Here is a 19801-nt window from a genome sequence, read left to right on the forward strand (position 1 = left end):
ACATAAGTACTGTATGACCATAGGGTACATACAGTAGGGGTCTTTACATAAGTGCTGTATGACCATAGGGTACACACAGTAGGGGTCTTTACATAAGTGCTGCATGACCATAGGGTACACACAGTAGGGGTCTTTACATAAGTGCTGCATGACCACAGGGTACACACAGTAGGGGTCTTTACATAAGTGCAGCATGACCATAGGGTACACACAGTAGGGGTCTTTACATAAGTGCTGCATGACCATAGGGTACACACAGTAGGGGTCTTTACATAAGTGCAGCATGACCATAGGATACACACAGTAGGGGTCTTTACATAAGTGCAGCATGACCATAGGGTACACACAGTAGGGGTCTTTACATAAGTACCGTATGACCATAAGGTACACACAGTATGGGTCTTTACATAAGTGCCGTATGACCATAGGGTGCATACAGTAGGGGTCTTTACATAAGTACTGTATGACCATAGGGTACACACAGTATGGGTCTTTACATAAGTGCCGTATGACCATAGGGTGCATACAGTAGGGGTCTTTACATAAATGCTGTATGACCATAGGGTCTTTACATAAGTACTGTATGACCATACGGTGCATACAGTAGGGGTCTTTACATAAGTACTGTAGATGATAGGTACATACAGTAGGGACCTTTATATAAGTGTTTACGACCATGATGTTTTACATAAGTGATGGACTGCTCTGGTGGTCAAGTGGTTAGAGCATCCACCTTGGATGTGGGAGATCACAGGTTTGAATCCTAGCCCAGTCATACCAGAGACTTGTAAATATGGTACTAGCAGCTGCCTTGCTAAGCACTCAGCATTAAGAGGTTAGTATTAGGAGTGGTCGGCTTGGTATCAGGATAATGTGACTGGGTGGGACATTATGCTTCATGTCTGTGGCATGATGCCCCAATGTTGGACATCTCTATAAACAGTCACACTGCAGACATCATAGCAATATGACTGAATTAAAAAAAAAAAGCTATGTTAAAAATCCAAATCACACACACATATAAGTGGCAATAATGGTCTTTACATGAGTGCTGGGGACCATAGGTTACTCACAGTAGGGATCCTTACATAAGTGCTGTGGGACCATTTGGTACAGTCTTTACATAAGTTTTATAGGAGATATGTCATCTATAGATGACTCTTGTATATATCATTAAATGTCATGTATCCTTAAATTGGGGTTTCTGTTTTCAAGGTCAAGGTCAAATGATTTGTCCTATTGGTGGAAGAAAATAAAAGTACTCTGTTTAATTAGGTAACTGCTTATCCATGTTGAAACTTATTAAAAATATTTTCCAACAAGAAACTCCCAAAAATTTGGAGAGAGAGAGTGGGAGAGGTCACGTTCAGTTTATAAAGCTCATGTTCTGTTGTTGTTGTTGTGGGGTTTAACGCCATTTTTCATCACACGATAGACTGTGCATGGCAGCCAGTATAAATGGTAGAGGAAGAACCCAGAAAAACCCTGGGAAAACCCACTGACCCATGAGAATCTACTGGCAAGCTTTCTCACATACCCACATTGGCCGAACCCTAGACTCGAACCCATGCAGAGGTGAGATGGCAGTGATCCAGAACAGAGAGCACTTTAGACCACTCGGCCACTCGGGTCCCACTTGTGTTCTGCAAGTTTTATACTTTGTGATCTTGCCACAGTACATATCTGCATCGTTATTTAGCATTTGACTGCATTCTTCTCTTACATAATGCCAACAGATTCTTTTATCTGACAATCCTTTATTTTGCTTGATACACTGTAAGAGAGTCTCTTTTATTTCCATTTTGTAGTCAGTGTCAAGACCAGTTTCAGAATATTTGTTTTGGAGTTGACTCCAAAATGTGCCGTAAACTTGCTGACTCTCAAAAATCAGCTTGTCAGAGATTGTATTGAGGCATGTCTCTGATTTCAAGGTGATTGGGTGATAATTGTTCCTTTTTATACCTAACTCATGTGAGATCTTAAAGTATGATTGACACACCAATACTTCGTCATCCACAGACTGTGCTTGTCATCAAATTTTTACACACTAATTACAGGGAACTGATGCATTCTTACTTTATAGCAAATAATTAAGTAGACAAAAATTTGAGTTCTGAAATCATTCTCAAAAGTTGGCTTGTCAGGGATTGTTTTGATGAATGATTTTTTTCAAACAAGGTGCTAATTGTTAAGTAAATGGTTAAAAATATGCTATCAAGTCATTTAGTTGTCTTTATAAATAACAAATTACCAAAAAGTCAAGCTTTTATTCCTGTAGGTAAAGAGACAAGAGTGGTCTATGCACTAGAAAAGACACTTGACAAACACAAATAAATCTAAAACAGTAGGTGAAGAAAAATGTTATGATATATTAAAACCACAATTATAATTGTGTCAAGACAGTTTTGTTCCAGGTTATGTTTAATTTTTTCCATACATTGTCTTTTGCCTAGATATCTCACTCATTTTCTCTTAAAAATCTGGCAAATTTATAAAAATAAACCTTTATCTTTAATCTGTTTTATCTGTCCATTTATCTGCCTGTATTTTTGTGTCAGCTTTTTGCTCTTCTAGCCATGTATGCATTCAGACCCTTTATTTTCGTCGATATATCTCCCTTACTATTACTTGTATCTTATTTGATAGCGTAATTACTGGCATATGATTTTAATGTGCAAACAAAGATAAATAAAAACAAATGTTCTTTATTTGTAAAAAAATAAAATGTGATTACCAGGAAACATCACACATTTTGTTTTACTTTATTTTCAGTTTAGTTCTGATATTATGTTGTCATATTTTGGGGCAAGTTCAAATCTCCTTGGGGAAAGTTCAGATCTCCTTGGGGCAAGCTCAAATCTCCTTGGGGCAAGTTCAGATCTCCTTGGGGAAAGTTCAGATCTCCTTTTGCAAGCTCAAATCAACTTGGCAAGCTCAAATCTCCTTGGAGCAAGCTCAAATCTCCTTGGAGCAAGCTCAAATCTCCTTGGGGCAAGTTCAATTTTTCGGTCAGTTTGCTCTTACTTTTATAAAATTTGTTAAGACTTGAAGTAGAAACATAAGGCAGGTCAAACCAGGGATTACTGAGGTACATAACAAATATATTTGCTATCAATGCTTTGGTATTTACAGACTATTACACTCCAGCTCAAAGACCACACAAGACCAACCCTTGAGTCATCTCAAGTACTTTACACATGTTGTCAGCTCAGAGACCACTCAGCACCAATACCTGAACCAACTCAAGTACTTTACACATGTTGTCAGCTCATAGACCACTCAGCACCAATACCTGAGCCAAGTCAAGTACTTTACACATGTTGTCAGCTCAAAGACCGCTTATCAAGCACCAATACAAAAGCCATCCCAAGTACTTTACACATGTTAGCTCAAAGACCACCCAGCACGAATACCAGAGCCAACTCATGTACTTTACACATGTTGTTAGCTCAAAGACCACCCAGCACCAATACCTGAGTCATCTCAAGTACTTTTCACATTTTCATCTCAAAGACCGCTCATCAAGCACCAATACAAGAGCCATCTCAAATACTTTACACATATTGTCAGCTCAAAGACCACTAAGCACCAATACCAGAGCCAACTCATGTACTTTACACATGTCATCAGCTCGTTGACCACTCAACATCAATACTTGGGCCAGTTCACATGCTTTACACATATTGTCATAACATGTTGAATATTCACTGTTACATGAATAATATTACACCTTTTTTCAGGAAATGATTTGGACATGATGAAAGGATGTTATTATATGGGCAGTTATGTTTTCTAAATAGAAACACATTCCTAGTTAATAAATTAAAATATTTAAATCATGTTCAGTTTAAATAAGGTTTTAATAGTGAAGATTCAAAATTGGATAATCCTGACATAAATTCATTTCAGGATGAGAGGGAGAGGTTACGGAGAGAAAGAAGAGAGAAGCGGGAAAAGACAGGAAAAAGTGATGGGAAAGAAATATCATTTGTAAGTGTCATACATTGTAATGTCCTGACTTATGACTTCACCTGCTGCCTTCTAGTTTCTGTGGTGAAACTTAGGTATCACTTTTCAGAAAGTGTTTGTGGTGCAAAGAGATTTGCAGAATTCATATTCTTTGAAAGCAAGAATATCGTTAATCCTAAATTTTCTGCAATGTGAATGGAATAAAGTTTTCAGTTTATTTGTTCCATTAATATTATTATGGGACTGCATATTTTTCATTGTGATCATGTGACAATATTTTGAATAATTATTTAAGAGATCCTTCATATAACTAGCAAAAACCCCAAAAGAGAAAATGAAAATAACAACATTTTTAAAAAATCCATCTGAGTCCTTAGGGAAGACAGTGTAAATACTGTATTGCATTAGATGACATTTATAACGAAATTTGAATTGCTTCTAAAAAGTAACATCAACTTCACTTCCAGGTTTCTAACTCATTCACTCGCTAAAATCATTTATTAGCTCAGTCAGTTGTTTATTTGTTGATGATGAATGAAGGAATGAAGGCAGGAAGGAAAGGAAGTCCCTTACAGCATACATATAGAGGGATTATCTGAGGCAACGAGTTCTTGTTAGTGTGTTTCCCTGAAATTTGCAGGCAGTATTTGACTCATTTTTAGAGGGTTTACTCAATAATTTTAATTTTAATCATTCAGCTAAGACAAAATTTGGTGAAGTTGTTTTCAATGAAATTACCTATGTAATGCAAATCTGCCAACCTTCCAGACATGGTGGTTGGGTTTTGAGAATCAGGAAGTGCATTGCCAACCTTCCAGATAGTAGTGGTTGGGTTTTGAGAATCAGGAAGTGTGTTGCCAACCTTCCAGATAGTGGTGGTTGGGTTTTGAGAATCAGGAAGTGTGTTGCCGACCTTCCAGACAGTGGTGGTTGGGTTTTGAGAATCAGGAAGTGTGTTGCCAACCTTCCAGACAGTGGTGGTTGGGTTTTGAGAATCAGGAAGTGTGTTGCCAACCTAACAGGCAGTGGTGGTTTTGTTTTGAGAATCAGGAAGTGTGTTGCCAACCTTCCAGATAGTGGTGGTTGGGTTTTGAGAATCAGGAAGTGTGTTGTTCCTAAAAAGGGTCAGTGCACATGACAAATGTAAATGACATTTCACTGTTGAAAATAAATTATCTAGTCGCACATGCCTGTAGAAAATGACTGCAAAATCAAAATAAAAGAAAGTACAATACCTTTTTTCTTTGAAAAATATAATATGCTTCGAAACAAAAAGAAGATAGTAAACTCTGCATCTTTAGCTCTGCTGGTCATAGACCATAAAGTACATATGGGATGATCAGATGTCCATCTGTCCATTAGTGCAAGTTTAGCCCTACTCCTGCTAAACTACTTGGAGGATTGCCTGGAAACTTTACATAACACATGCATCCCAGATATCCATTTGGTCCTAAATAAAAATGCTGCTACTTGAACATCCAATATGGCCAACAAAGCAGTTATTTTGGAAACATTGTTATTGCCACTTCTCCAGAATGGATGGTCATATCAGATTTTCAGTAAGACTTATGTTATCTAATTGGTCCTCATTGAAAATGGTTCCAATCTGATGTCCAATTTGGCTGCCACAACAGCCATCTTGAAAATCTCGTTAACGTGACTCATCCTGAATGGAAAGTCAAATTGTCATGTGTTTTCACCGAAAGACTTGTTATGATATCTTGATGGTCCTAAACAAAAATGGCATCCAAGATGAGCACCACAAAGTATTTATAGCTTGCAGGACAGCCCATTTGCTAACACAATATGCATTGAAATAGCAATCATTGAAAATATTGTGAAGTGAATACTAGTGGCAACACTAAGGCATACTAATTAAAAAGTCCTGTCAGGTTGTTTTCAGTTTATTTTTTTACAATTAAAAACTCCTGTCAGGTTGTTTTCTTTTAATTTTTAATTTGGTTTCAGTTTGATCTTTCAAAACATAACATTCCTGCATTTAGTCAAGATGAAAAGTCAGCAAGTTGTCATGGTAATGACCTCTAGTACTTCTCTGAAAACCTAATTAAATGTTTCCTCTGCAACCAATCACAATTTATTTGTTAACTGCTGATGATTTAATGGTTGTCTTGGCATGTAGACATGACAAATCAACTGATGATTTAATGATTGTCTTGGCATGTAGACATGACATATCAACTGATGATTTAATGGTTGTCTTGGCATGTAGACATCACATATCAACTGATGATTTAATGGTTGTCTTGGCATGTAGACATCACATATCAACTGATGATTTAATGGTTGTCTTGGCATGTAGACATGACATATCAACTGATGATTTAATGGTTGTCTTGGCATGTAGACATGACAAATCAACTGATGATTTAATGATTGTCTTGGCATGTAGACATGACATATCAACTGATGATTTAATGGTTGTCTTGGCATGTAGACATGACGTATCAACTGATGATTTAATGGTTGTCTTGGCATGTAGACATGACATATCAACTGATGATTTAATGATTGTCTTGGCATGTAGACATGACAAATTAACAGATTATTTGCCTCAGCCAATTACAATACATACATGTAGACATGACAAATCAACAGATGACTTGCCTCAGCCAATTACAATACATACATGTAGACATGACAAATCAACAGATTATTTGCCTCAGCCAATTACAATACATACATGTAGACATGACAAATCAACATATGACTTGCCTCAGCCAATTACAATACATACATGTAGACATGACAAATCAACAGATGACTTGCCTCAGCCAATTACAATACATACATGTAGACATGACATTAAATCAACAGATTATTTGCCTCAGCCAATTACAATACATACATGTAGACATGACAAATCAACAGATGACTTGCCTCAGCCAATTACAATACATACATGTAGACATGACATTAAATCAACAGATTATTTGCCTCAGCCAATTACAATACATACATGTAGACATGACAAATCAACAGATTATTTGCCTCAGCCAATTACAATACATAATTGTTTTTGAAAGAGCATCCCTGAAGCCAGTGCTTGGATGAAAATGCTAACTTAAACGTGTGAGGTCAAAAGTTTATGACAAATAATTTAATTTATAATACTCGGGTATCATCAAATGTTGCAATCATGCCACCCTGTTTTCTCTAATCTGTTATTCAGAATTTGAATCTCCATCTATTGTGCGCTCTCACCTGAAGACCCTGTTATTAGTTAAGAGAGGTATATGGTGAAAAAGAACAGTTTGTGTGCTGTATTAACTATTCATGCAGGAAAATGTCGGCACTAATCAGTCATAGAACCCACACATACAAGTCCATTTGCATCATCTTATTGCAGTACATGATAGACCAGGTAGTAAAGTATGATGAATTACATCTACAGTATGGGATAAAGAGTTAAATATGTAGTTGTCAATTTTTGTGTTGGTGTTACAGAGAGGTCGGGGTGATGATGAACGGATGAAAGGCACAAAAGAAGATGATCAAAGTAAAAGTCGACATCGCGATGAGGATGATAGGAAAAGAAGACATCACAAAGATGCAGATGACGATGATAAAGAACAGAGACGCAGACATAGAGATGAAGATATTGATAGTAGTAGTAGGAGGAAACAAAGGGATGATGATGATGAGAAACGGCGTCGACAAAGGGATGATGATCAGGACAAACGACGTCGACATAGGGATGAGGAGGACAAGGAAAGAGAAAGAAAAAAACATAAAGATGATGAGGAGGTAACTTTTTTTGTCTCACCCTTTTAAAACTTGTTAAAATGCCAGTTATCCACATGCCATGAGACAGGGATTTTATTTGACTCATAAATAACAGCCCAGTGTAACAATATGTTGATTGATCAGTATGTATTGGTACACTGCCATAATGCAGTACATATTGTTCCAGATTCTGCCATATTGATATTTTAACCCTGTTTATTAGATATACTGCTTATGGAACTATCTTTTACTGAAGTTATTACTTGGTAATGTGAAAGAATATCATGACCAGTTGAATGCATGGCTTTTAGCAGTGGCTTAATACTGAGCGTATTATTCAGTTGACATGATTTTGTCAGACTCAAAATCAGACAATGATTTTGTCAGAGTCATTCGTAGATGTGAATTTAGTTAGAATCATTAGGAGACATGGATTTTACTGGACTTGTCTGTAGAAATGAATTTTATTTGACTTATTAGTGGACATGGATTTGCTTATCAGTAGAGATGACTATTGAATGATGCATCAGTATGGTTGGACACAGTGATCCAGGAGCCATGTCTCAAACAGCCATGAAGCAGTCTTTGCTTACATGAAAACAATTACATCATTTCATCTCAACTTTTCCAAATTTTGTAAAAGATTCTGACGTTAACAGATCCTTGTTTGATGAAGATCTCATATAAGAGGTCTGGATGAATGAGACAAACAGCATAAGCATCGTGACAAATTAATTGTATGTGGTTCTGTTTTTCATAACTTTATAATGCTGCAGCCGTCGTATCATAATTTTCTCCTACCTTTTCTAATTAAAGCTGGAGATATATCACATCTCCACCTATCTGTCACACTTTCATTTCCGCTGTTTAACTTTCAAATCATTTGCGATCAATAAATGAAACCTGGTATTCATCTACATAATCAGTGGAAGGTCAAGGTCACTGATTGCTTTTATTTAGGTTTTTCCATCACCTTTTCTCTTCCAGTCTTGAATTTAAATCCATTAAGGGATTAGGCTTGGCCTACGTGTACATAATCACAACTCTATGGGTCCTATCATCCAGGTCAAGGTCACAGATCAATATTTTGAGTTTTCAATGACACTTTCTCTCTTATTCTAAGTACAGCCATTGATGATTAATTAGTGAATTTGTTTATACTAGCACATCATCAGTAAAATGTGTGTTGTTTGTCAAAAAAGAGCTTCTTTTCTTAGGATCAAGGGAATGAGTCAGTAATTTTCCATTCCACTTTTCTTTTGACCGTGTAACTTTAGATAGGTTTTAAATTTAAGGTTTGTAACTTGGCATACTTATGCATTATAACTGCAAGGTATACCAAGTACCACATATGTTCTATCTTGAAGGTCAAGAAACAGCTCAATATTTTAAGTTTTTCTGGCATACTTTCCACTAAATATCTTAGAGCCTTTCTGAGGTAACTTTAGAGCATTTTCAGATAAAGGGATACAATTGGCATACATTTTTGTTTTCATTGACAGGTGTGTTGTGTACCTTCAAGGTCATTGTCATGGGGTGTTATGAATTTACTTTTCCATTGCACTTCCCTTTCCATTCTTTAATGTTAGATCCATTTGAGATCAAGGGATAAAACTTGCTATAACTATACATCATAACTAAAAATATGCCACAAACCATGTTGTGTGTGTATATTTTCAGGGTCAAGGTCAAAGGTCAGTATTTTAGGTTTGAGTGTCACATTTACCATCCTGCGTTTTGACCTTAGAGCTGTTCAAGCTAAGTGACTGAAGCAAGATATCATTATGCATTGTCACATTGCATATTTTGGGTCTTACCTTGAAGGTCAAGATGACACAATATTTTAAGCTTACTTTTATCCTGAAGGTCAAGATGACACAATGATATTTTAAGCTTACTTTTATCCTGAAGGTCAAGATGACACAATGATATTTTAAGCTTACTTTTATCCTGAAGGTCAAGATGACACAATGATATTTTAAGCTTACTTTTATCCTGAAGGTCAAGATGACACAATGATATTTTAAGCTTACTTTTATCCTGAAGGTCAAGATGACACAATGATATTTTAAGCTTACTTTTATCCTGAAGGTCAAGATGACACAATGATATTTTAAGCTTACTTTTATCCTGAAGGTCAAGATGACACAATGATATTTTAAGCTTAGTTTTATCTCTGCTTTATATCAAATGCTGTTTGATGTACAGAGATGAATCATAGCACATATTTGATGTACAGGGATATACTATGGTAAACATTTGAGGTACAGGAATGTACCATGGTACACATTTGATGTACAGGGATATACTATGGTAAACATTTGATATACATAGTTGAACCGTTGTACACACATTTTTTTGTTTGACAGCATCTCATGTATCACAATCAAGGTATCATCTTGATTATCAAGATCACTGATTATTTTTTTAACCTTTTTGTGCATGTTTTGTCTAATACCTTTTGAGATAGGGAAATGAAATGTCATTACTTTCCATGAACTTCACAGCTTTGTCTGAATCAGATTCCAAATTTCACTTGTTATATTTGCATGGAAATAATTTATGCTTGTTATATTTGCACTAATGTAATTTTTTTAAAAGTTGGTTTAACTCACCTACAGTTTGAAAGTAATTCATATGTAGTTTTCCTTTCGTATGGTTAATTTCAATGGAATAGCCTTAAATATGTCCATTTTTGCAGGAGGAGAGAGAAAGGCAGCGGCGTGAGCGAAGAGAAAAGCGGGAAAAAGGAGGAGAGAGGAGTCGTAGCAAAAAAGATAGAGATGAGGTAACATTATTGTTTTGAAAGAGTATTGGATGGCATGACTTGTGCTTTTTTACTTAAAATAATTATGCTTCCATTGCAACAGAGGCATAGTGTCTGACTGATATTTGATCATTTGACTTGTTGCCTATTACAACTCTTCATATTGATATTTTTTATTATGTAGAAGATAAGAAGACCAGTCCAGCATAACACTGTGCCATCATGTAGATGATGTTAGAGGCAGATAATAAAGTTCATTTTCCCCAGTTCTCCTTTTGATATATAAAGTTAGCAAAAATGAATTGTGATAAATCTGCACTGGAAATACCGTGTTAAGTATATTTGTCAATAATAACCTTCAGTACCTCCAACTCGCCTTTGACCATCAGACCTTTTGGTACATAAAAATCTACTTTCAGTTGTGGCAATTTGCAGGGCATAATCACAGGCTCAAGGTGTCCTTGACAATTACTGTATTTTAAATATACGGTCCATTGTCTAATTTACATCAGTTATGAATTACATTTGCCTATTTATTTGTAGTTGGTTTTAATCCAAAAACATTTTACAAAAGATGTTGACCTATGTTTTTAGACAGGCTGCCAATGCAAACTTTATTCTAAAATGGGTTTAGATCATGAAAATATTCTGTTCAGAATGAAGCAGGTTTAAAAAAACAACTTCTTTGTATCAAGTTTGCATTGGGTGCTAGTGGTTTATTTGTTTTATTATAACCATAAATAGTGGTATAATGTAAGTGGACTGTGTTGAGTAAGGCACTGACAGGGATTACTATCTGTTGCAACTCACTCAAAGGATGGATGCTTGGAAAAAATGGTCTCTAAGACCTGCATAAATTAAGTGGATTTTTAAAAATACAGTCCTTTCTAAACAAAGTTATATAATTTGTTAAAATCTTTTGGCAACAACCCTAGTTCAAAATACTTTCTTTATACCAACATATGCAGTTAAACAGAGTAAAGTTTATTTTGTAATGAATTACATGCAAATTGATATGACATTCGATAGTTAAACTTGTATAGTGAGTGATACAGATTGTATGCAAATTGATATGAGATTCCATAGTTAAACTTGTATAGTGAGTGATACAGATTGTATGCAAATTGATATGACATTCGATAGTTAAACTTGTATAGTGAGTGATACAGATTGTATGCAAATTGATCTGACATTCGATAGTTAAACTTGTATAGTGAGTGATACAGCTTGTATGCAAATTGATCTGACATTCGATAGTTAAACTTGTATAGTGAGTGATACAGATTGTATGCAAATTGATATGACATTCTATAGTTAAACTTGTATAGTGAGTGATACAGCTTGTATGCAAATTGATATGACATTCCATAGTTAAAATTGTATTGTGAGTGATACAGATTGTATGCAAATTGATATGACATTCGATAGTTAAACTTGTATAGTGAGTGATGCAGATTATATGCAAATTGATATGATGTTCGATAGTTAAACTTGTATAGTGAGTGATACAGATTGTATGCAAATTGATATGACGTTTGATAGTTAAACTTGTATAGTGAGTGATACAGATTGTATGCAAATTGATATGACATTCGATAGTTAAACTTGTATAGTGAGCGATACAGATTGTATGCAGATTGATATGAGATTATATAGTTAAACTTGTATAGTGAGTGATACAGATTGTATGCAGATTGATATGAGATTCCATAGTTAAACTTGTATAGTGAGTGATACAGATTGTATGCAGATTGATATGACGTTCGATAGTTAAACTTGTATAGTGAGTGATACAGATTGTATGCAAATTGATATGACGTTCGATAATTAAACTTGTATAGTGAGTGATACAGATTGTATGCAAATTGATATGACATTCGATAGTTAAACTTGTATAGTGAGTGATACAGATTGTATGCAGATTGATATGAGATTATATAGTTAAACTTGTATAGTGAGTGATACAGATTGTATGCAGATTGATATGAGATTATATAGTTAAACTTGTATAGTGAGTGATACAGATTGTATGCAGATTGATATGACGTTCGATAGTTAAACTTGTATAGTGAGTGATACAGATTGTATGCAGATTGATATGACGTTCGATAGTTAAACTTGTATAGTGAGTGATACAGATTGTATGCAGATTGATATGACGTTCGATAATTAAACTTGTATAGTGAGTGATACAGATTGTATGCAGATTGATATGACGTTCGATAGTTAAACTTGTATAGTGAGTGATACAGATTGTATGCAGATTGATATGACGTTCGATAGTTAAACTTGTATAGTGAGTGATACAGATTGTATGCAGATTGATATGACGTTCGATAGTTAAACTTGTATAGTGAGTGATACAGATTGTATGCAAATTGATATGAGATTCCATAGTTAAACTTGTATAGTGAGTGATACAGATTGTATGCAGATTGATATGACGTTCGATAGTTAAACTTGTATAGTGAGTGATACAGATTGTATGCAAATTGATATGACGTTCGATAGTTAAACTTGTATAGTGAGTGATACAGATTGTATGCAAATTGATATGACGTTCGATAGTTAAACTTGTATAGTGAGTGATACAGATTGTATGCAAATTGATATGACGTTCGATAGTTAAACTTGTATAGTGAGTGATACAGATTGTATGCAAATTGATATGATGTTCGATAGTTAAACTTGTATAGTGAGTGATACAAATTGTATGCAAATTGATATGACATTCGATAGTTAAACTTGTATAGTGAGTGATACAGATTGTATGCAAATTGATATGAGATTATATAGTTAAACTTGTATAGTGAGTGATACAGATTGTATGCAAATTGATATGAGATCCCATAGTTAAACTTGTATAGTGAGTGATACAGATTGTATGCAAATTGATATGAGATCCCATAGTTAAACTTGTATAGTGAGTGATACAGATTGTATGCAAATTGATATGAGATCCCATAGTTAAACTTGTATAGTGAGTGATACAGATTGTATGCAAATTGATATGAGATTCCATAGTTAAACTTGTATAGTGAGTGATACAGATTGTATGCAAATTGATATGAGATTCCATAATTAAACTTGTATAGTGAGTGATACAGATTGTATGCAAATTGATATGACATTCGATAGTTAAACTTGTATAGTGAGTGATACAGATTGTATGCAAATTGATATGACATTCGATAGTTAAACTTGTATAGTGAGTGATACAGATTGTATGCAAATTGATATGACTTTCGATAGTTAAACTTGTATAGTGAGTGATACAGATTGTATGCAAATTGATATGATATTCTATAGTTAAACTTGTATAGTGAGTGATACAGATTGTATGCAAATTGATATGATATTCTATAGTTAAACTTGTATAGTGAGTGATACAGATTGTATGCAAATTGATATGACATTCGATAGTTAAACTTGTATGGTGATGTGATTTAGTGCATTTTCTGATTCAGATATGAAGGGCATTGACCTTATTCAATTTTGTAAAACCCCTGGCCTTATCAATGAAAAAATGACATATATTTTACTGCTGATGGGCTATATTAACCCCATTATATAAAATCCTGCTGATAGGCTATATTAACCCCATTATATAAAATTCCAGCTGATAGGCTATATTAACCCCATTATCTGAAATCCTGGTGATGGGCTATATTGACCCCATTATCTGAAATCCTGCTGATGGCTATATTGACCCCATTATATGAAATCCAGTTGATGGGCTATATTGACCCCTTTATATGAAATCCAGCTGATGGGCTATATTGACCCCATTATATGAAGTCCTGCTGATAGGCTGTATTAACCCCATGATATGAAATCCTGCTGATAGGCTATATTAACCCCATTATCTGAAATCCTGCTGATGGCTATATTGACCCCATTATGTGAAATCCAGCTGATGGGCTATATTGACCCCATTATATGAAATCCAGTTGATGCGCTATATTGACCCGATTATATGAAATCCTGTTGATGGGCAATATTGACCCCATTATATGAAATCCAGCTGATGGCTATATTGACCCCATTATATGAAATCCTACTGATGGCTATATTGACCCCATTATATGAAATCCTGTTGATGGGCTATATTGACCCCATTATGTGAAATCCAGCTGATGGGCTATATTGACCCCATTATGTGAAATCCTGTTGATGGGCAATATTGACCCCATTATATGAAATCCTGTTGATGGGCAATATTGACCCCATTATGTGAAATCCAGCTGATGGGCTATATTGACCCTTAATTTTGAAAGTTCGTAAAACGGTTGGAGTATTTAAAAGTCTGTTTCTTGTAGGATGAGGAAAGACGTAGAAGACATGAAGGAAATAAAGAAAGAAGGAAGGATGATGACAGAAGGAAAGATGACAAGGACAAAAGGAATGATAGAGATGACAGAAAGCAGAGAAGGGACAAGTTAGTATTTTTTGAGCATTAAGAATTTCATTTCAGATTCATTTGGACCCCACTTATAGATGCAGAAGTCTGATAGTAATCCATTTTCCAGCCATCTGTCTGTCTGTCAAGATTAGTGTCACAATATTACATCATTATTTTTTCATTAAGCTTAGACAGATTGAACTGTAATTTAAAATTTTGTATGCATGAAAGGAAAGATAATTTAAAATTTTGTATGCATGAAAAGAAAGAGCATTTAAAATTTTATATGCATGAAAGGAAAGATAATTTAAAATTTTGTATGCATGAAAGGAAAGATAATTAAAAATTTTATATGCATGAAAAGAAAGATAATTTAAAATTTTATATGCATGAAAGGAAAGATAATTGAAAATTTTATATGCATGAAAGGAAAGATAATTGAAAATTTTATATGCATGAAAGGAAAGATAACTGAAAATTTTATATGCATGAAAGGAAAGATAATTGAAAATTTTATATGCATGAAAGGAAAGATAATTGAAAATTTTATATGCATGAAAGGAAAGATAATTGAAAATTTTGTATGCATGAAAGGAAAGGTAATTTAAAATTTTGTATGCATGAAAGGAAAGATAATTTAAAATTTTGTATGCATGAAAGGAAAGATAATTTAAAATTTTATATGCATGAAAGGAAAGAGCATTTGAGTGCGATGTGTTTTGAAATACCAAAATATGCTTTATCATATTTCTGGATGTTTTACTGTGAATGTATGCATTACTTTTAAAACATTTAATGCACAGATTTAAATATATTTTGTAATATTCTAGACAAATATGATAAAAGGTAATCATTAGAGTATTCAATTAAATTCTAAAAAGTAAATTAAACAGAATATAATCAATTAGTTTAATATGCCATATAATATGTGTAATTAAAATTGTTATTGCAAAGTAATTGAAATTCATTTAATTGAATTGTAATTTACTTATCTGAAAATTTTCAGTTCATTGACTTAAGACTTAATGCACAGCTGGTGCAGTCAAATTACTGATGGCATTGTTAAGAACCTTTATTATCAACATTGTTGGAATAACTGACTTTATAAAAACATTTACTGTACTACTTAAGATATGGACTTCAAACATTTGGATTTAATTAGAAGTGATTACAGCATTTTACTGAAGATATTTCCATGCTTGATTATAAACCCACCCCTCACTTTAAGAACAATATAGCAGAAAGGAGGGTCCCTTATATGTAAGTAGGTCCATCACTCACTTTAAGAAACTTATAGCAGAGAGGAGGGTTGTTTACTTGTAACTAAGCCCACCCTACACTTTAAAAACTTCAGCAGAAAGGAGGGTCCTTACATGTAAATAAGCCCACCCCTCACTTTAAGGATCTTTCAGTAAGCCCAAACTTCTGACCAATATGGTGAACAAAATATTTACAAGGATTCCTAATGTTATCCAAGTTGGCTTAAGAGAAACATTTTTTTTGTCTCTTTGGTGTGAAAAGCATTTTTAATTAAATCATGTAAACAATATATATTATAGTAGTTGTGTCATGATATGATGTTCAGTCACACTGTTCAGATCTTTTTTGGTGTTCTAGCATGTACTGGACCCCAATGGCATTGCAAGAAATTATGGGCTCCCTCTGCAAACCTTAATGGTGTGGCCCTCTCCAGATAAAAAATAGTTGTTTGATGGAAATTATGGCCCTTCCCCCCCACCATTGAGCCTCAGCCCCCACCCCACCCCAGCAGTTGCAGTGGTTGCTTGGGTGGTTGTTATACTACTACTGAACCCTCACATTCCGAACCCCTTGTTACAAGGTTGTGCATTATTTAAATTTTCAATAATTAGCCCTTGACCCCTACTTTTTAGAAACTGAATCCCGGAGAAGTAGTATTTTCCCCACAGGTTATAAGAAAATGCCCTTGTTGCCTAGAAAAAATAAACAGAAATTGACTAATTAATTTTCTATTGCAGTGCTAGTTATTGGAATTTTTATTTGGTAATAGTGTGTGCCACAGTCATATTAAAGGAACAAGACCCATGAGAATTGGTAAATATTGTGGATATTCTTATAAGAATATCCACAGCCACTCTCACTGCTTCACTCACCAGCTTGCTCATGTCCAAGTCACTGAAGGTGGAGACATTGCCATTTTAGATAGGAATCTATAGAGTCCAGTAATCACAGGCCTCACACACAGTTACACACTGGATCTCTAACAACACTCAGATGAATACCTGTATATCAGAGTTTCCTAACATGGATGCACACCCAGCCTTGTTCATTGACCCAGCTTTCTGTTCACCACTCATGTTGTCACTGACATCAAATAAGGCTTCTTTGCCACCCCACACTGCTAAGTTCAAAGACACGAAATCACAGATGCTATCTTCCTTTCTAGATCAATATCGAGGAACATCTCAGCCGTCCATGCATCCATCCAAGAAGTCTTTTGGTTCCTGCCTCTAAAGTTTTGTCTGTCTAATCCTGCTTCATTAGTAGTATCATGCATCCATTGATCTCTTGGCTAGAAAAGACCGTCTTTCAAACAGCTACTACTGTGTTGTTGAGTCATGATGCAGGATCCATTGATGTTTTGGCTAGGAAAGTCTTTCAGACAGCTTCCACAATATTGTTGAGTCACTGATATCAGCTACTGTTTTGAAAGGCAACTTTAAGACCCAGGCATTAGTGACCTTTTCTTTTCACCATGAAATTGCCTTTTGATTTCAACCTGTGTTTTACAAAACACATTAAGCTCTCTTCAAAGCTGAAATTCCAGCCTTCAACAGAGGTAATACTGACCTTGGAATTTCAAAACCCTTTTCAATTTGCAGGTACCAAAAATTATTTCCCAACATGAAAACTGGTTTGCAACATTGTTGCAATTCCCTCCATGCTTGACATGATCTTAGTGACTGTATTTCAGGAATGGGAGCAAAGTCTAGAGCCCTCCACTGAGGACTGTTCCAGTAAAACATACTTGGGACCCAGGGGAGGCACATTTAATGTGGAATAGTCACATGTAGATGCCATTAGAATTTTATATCATTTTCATATGAACTCAGAGTAATCAGAGTACCCTGGAATATATTTTATAAAAACTGCCTTCCCTGGGTGCCATGTATGTTTAAGTGAATTTCCCCTGGAATGACCTGTTATATGGTACACTCTCCCAAGCCTATTCCCTCCCCAACAAAGTGATGACCTGTGATATGGTACACTCTCCCAAGCCCAACCCTCCCCAGCAAGGTGATGACCTGGGTTATGGTACACATTCCCAAGCCCATCCCCTTCCCAACAAGGCGATGACCTGGGATATGTTACATGCTCCCAAGCCCATCCCCTTCCCAACAAGGTGGCGACCTGGGATATGGTACACTCTCCCAAGCCCATCCCCTGACCAACAAGGTGATGACCTGGGATATGGTACATGCTCCCCTCCCCAACAAGGTGGTGACCTGTGATATGGTACACTCTCCCAAGCCCATCCCCTTCCCAACAAGGTGATAAACTGGGATAAGGTACACTCTCCCAAGCCCATCCCCTTCCCAACAAGGTGATGACCTGGGATATAGTACACTCTCCCAAGCCCATCCCCTTCCCAACAAGGTGATAAGCTGTGATATGCTACACTCTCTGAAGTCCCATCCCCTTCCCAACAAGGTGATGAACTGTGATATGCTACACTCTCTGAAGTCCCATCCCCTCCCCAACAAGGTGATGAACTGTGATATGCTACACTCTCTGAAGTCCCATCCCCTTCCCAACAAGGTGATGAACTGTGATATGCTACACTCTCTGAAGTCCCATCCCCTCCCCAACAAGGTGATGACCCATGCTATAGAATATGCCTATGCCCTACTTTTGAAAGAAGTATTATGCTACACTCACCCCACCCCCATCCTTATCATCAGGGACTTATGGTAGATAATATACACAATAGCTGTGATCACTTCCTTTCAGTAGGATGGAGCTAATGGTGGTAAGTAGGTTAAAATATTAAAATGGCCAATAATTTATTGAATTATATGCAAGGTTATAATTTTTGCCTCACATTGCTGGACATTTAACCTTCACCCTATATCAGTCAAAATACATACCAATATTAAGGAACTACTGACCGAATATAGAGCTGCTTCTATGTTTGGCATTATGTAATCAAATGCAGACTGGAAGGCTTGTAGGACACATTAAATCTTATGTCCGTCACTGAGATATACTTGTCTCCACCAAATACTATTTAGGCTTTTTTGTCAAATGAAAACTTGTATACCACCTGTTATGCTCTAAACATGGATGTGGTTATCCATGCTTTGGTGAAGTGTCAGTTACAGTTGTATGAAGTGAAAATAATAACTAGTAGTTATGTTCTTCTCTTTTTTTAATATTGTTAGGAACAATGATGAGGATTCTAGAAGATCAGATGATGTAAGTATTTTCAGCCTTGCTGATCAAAGACAAGAAAAGCTTATGTGATGGACTTGTGTCCATCATCCATTCGCAGTTGTTGGTTACTGCTCCTCCAGAAAACGTCTTAGAGGAAAGACATAAAACTTTGCTTCAGTTTGATACAAAAGTTTATTTGTTTCAGATGAAAATAGTGGCTGTCTTTTTATCAGTTAACTTCCAGAATGGATTTTCTTATTGGCATGGAGTTTTAACTAAAAGACTGGATTTTGACTTGTAATAAAAGACTGGTTTTTGACTTGTAATAAAAGACTGGTTTTTGACTTGTAATAAAAGACTGATTTTTGACTTGTAATAAAAGACTGGTTTTTGACTTGTAAAATGATTTCAAATGAAACTAGTTTCATGTTTTTTTTAAATAAATGGTCATATCAACTTGGAAATTTCTTTAAATGGATGGTCATATCAGCATAGGCTTTTCTTTA

The 19801-nt window shown here is 35.4% G+C and overlaps 1 protein-coding gene across 1 annotated transcript in view; it reads left to right on the plus strand.

Annotated features, from left to right (window-relative positions):
• The window catches only part of LOC149792220 (uncharacterized), a 124999-nt gene that overhangs the window by 23959 nt on the left and 81239 nt on the right, over positions 1 to 19801 (plus strand). Inside the window, exons 6-10 of the mRNA XM_089969543.1 lie at positions 3910 to 3990; positions 7435 to 7734; positions 10415 to 10501; positions 14800 to 14918; positions 19304 to 19337. Of these exons, the coding sequence (XP_089825669.1) occupies positions 3910 to 3990; positions 7435 to 7734; positions 10415 to 10501; positions 14800 to 14918; positions 19304 to 19337 (621 nt within the window). The remainder of the gene's footprint in view (positions 1 to 3909; positions 3991 to 7434; positions 7735 to 10414; positions 10502 to 14799; positions 14919 to 19303; positions 19338 to 19801) is intronic.

Source organism: Sinohyriopsis cumingii, chromosome 9 (genome assembly GCF_028554795.1).
Source record: "Sinohyriopsis cumingii isolate HCF-2022 chromosome 9, ASM2855479v2, whole genome shotgun sequence".
Lineage (NCBI taxonomy): Eukaryota > Metazoa > Mollusca > Bivalvia > Unionida > Unionidae > Sinohyriopsis > Sinohyriopsis cumingii.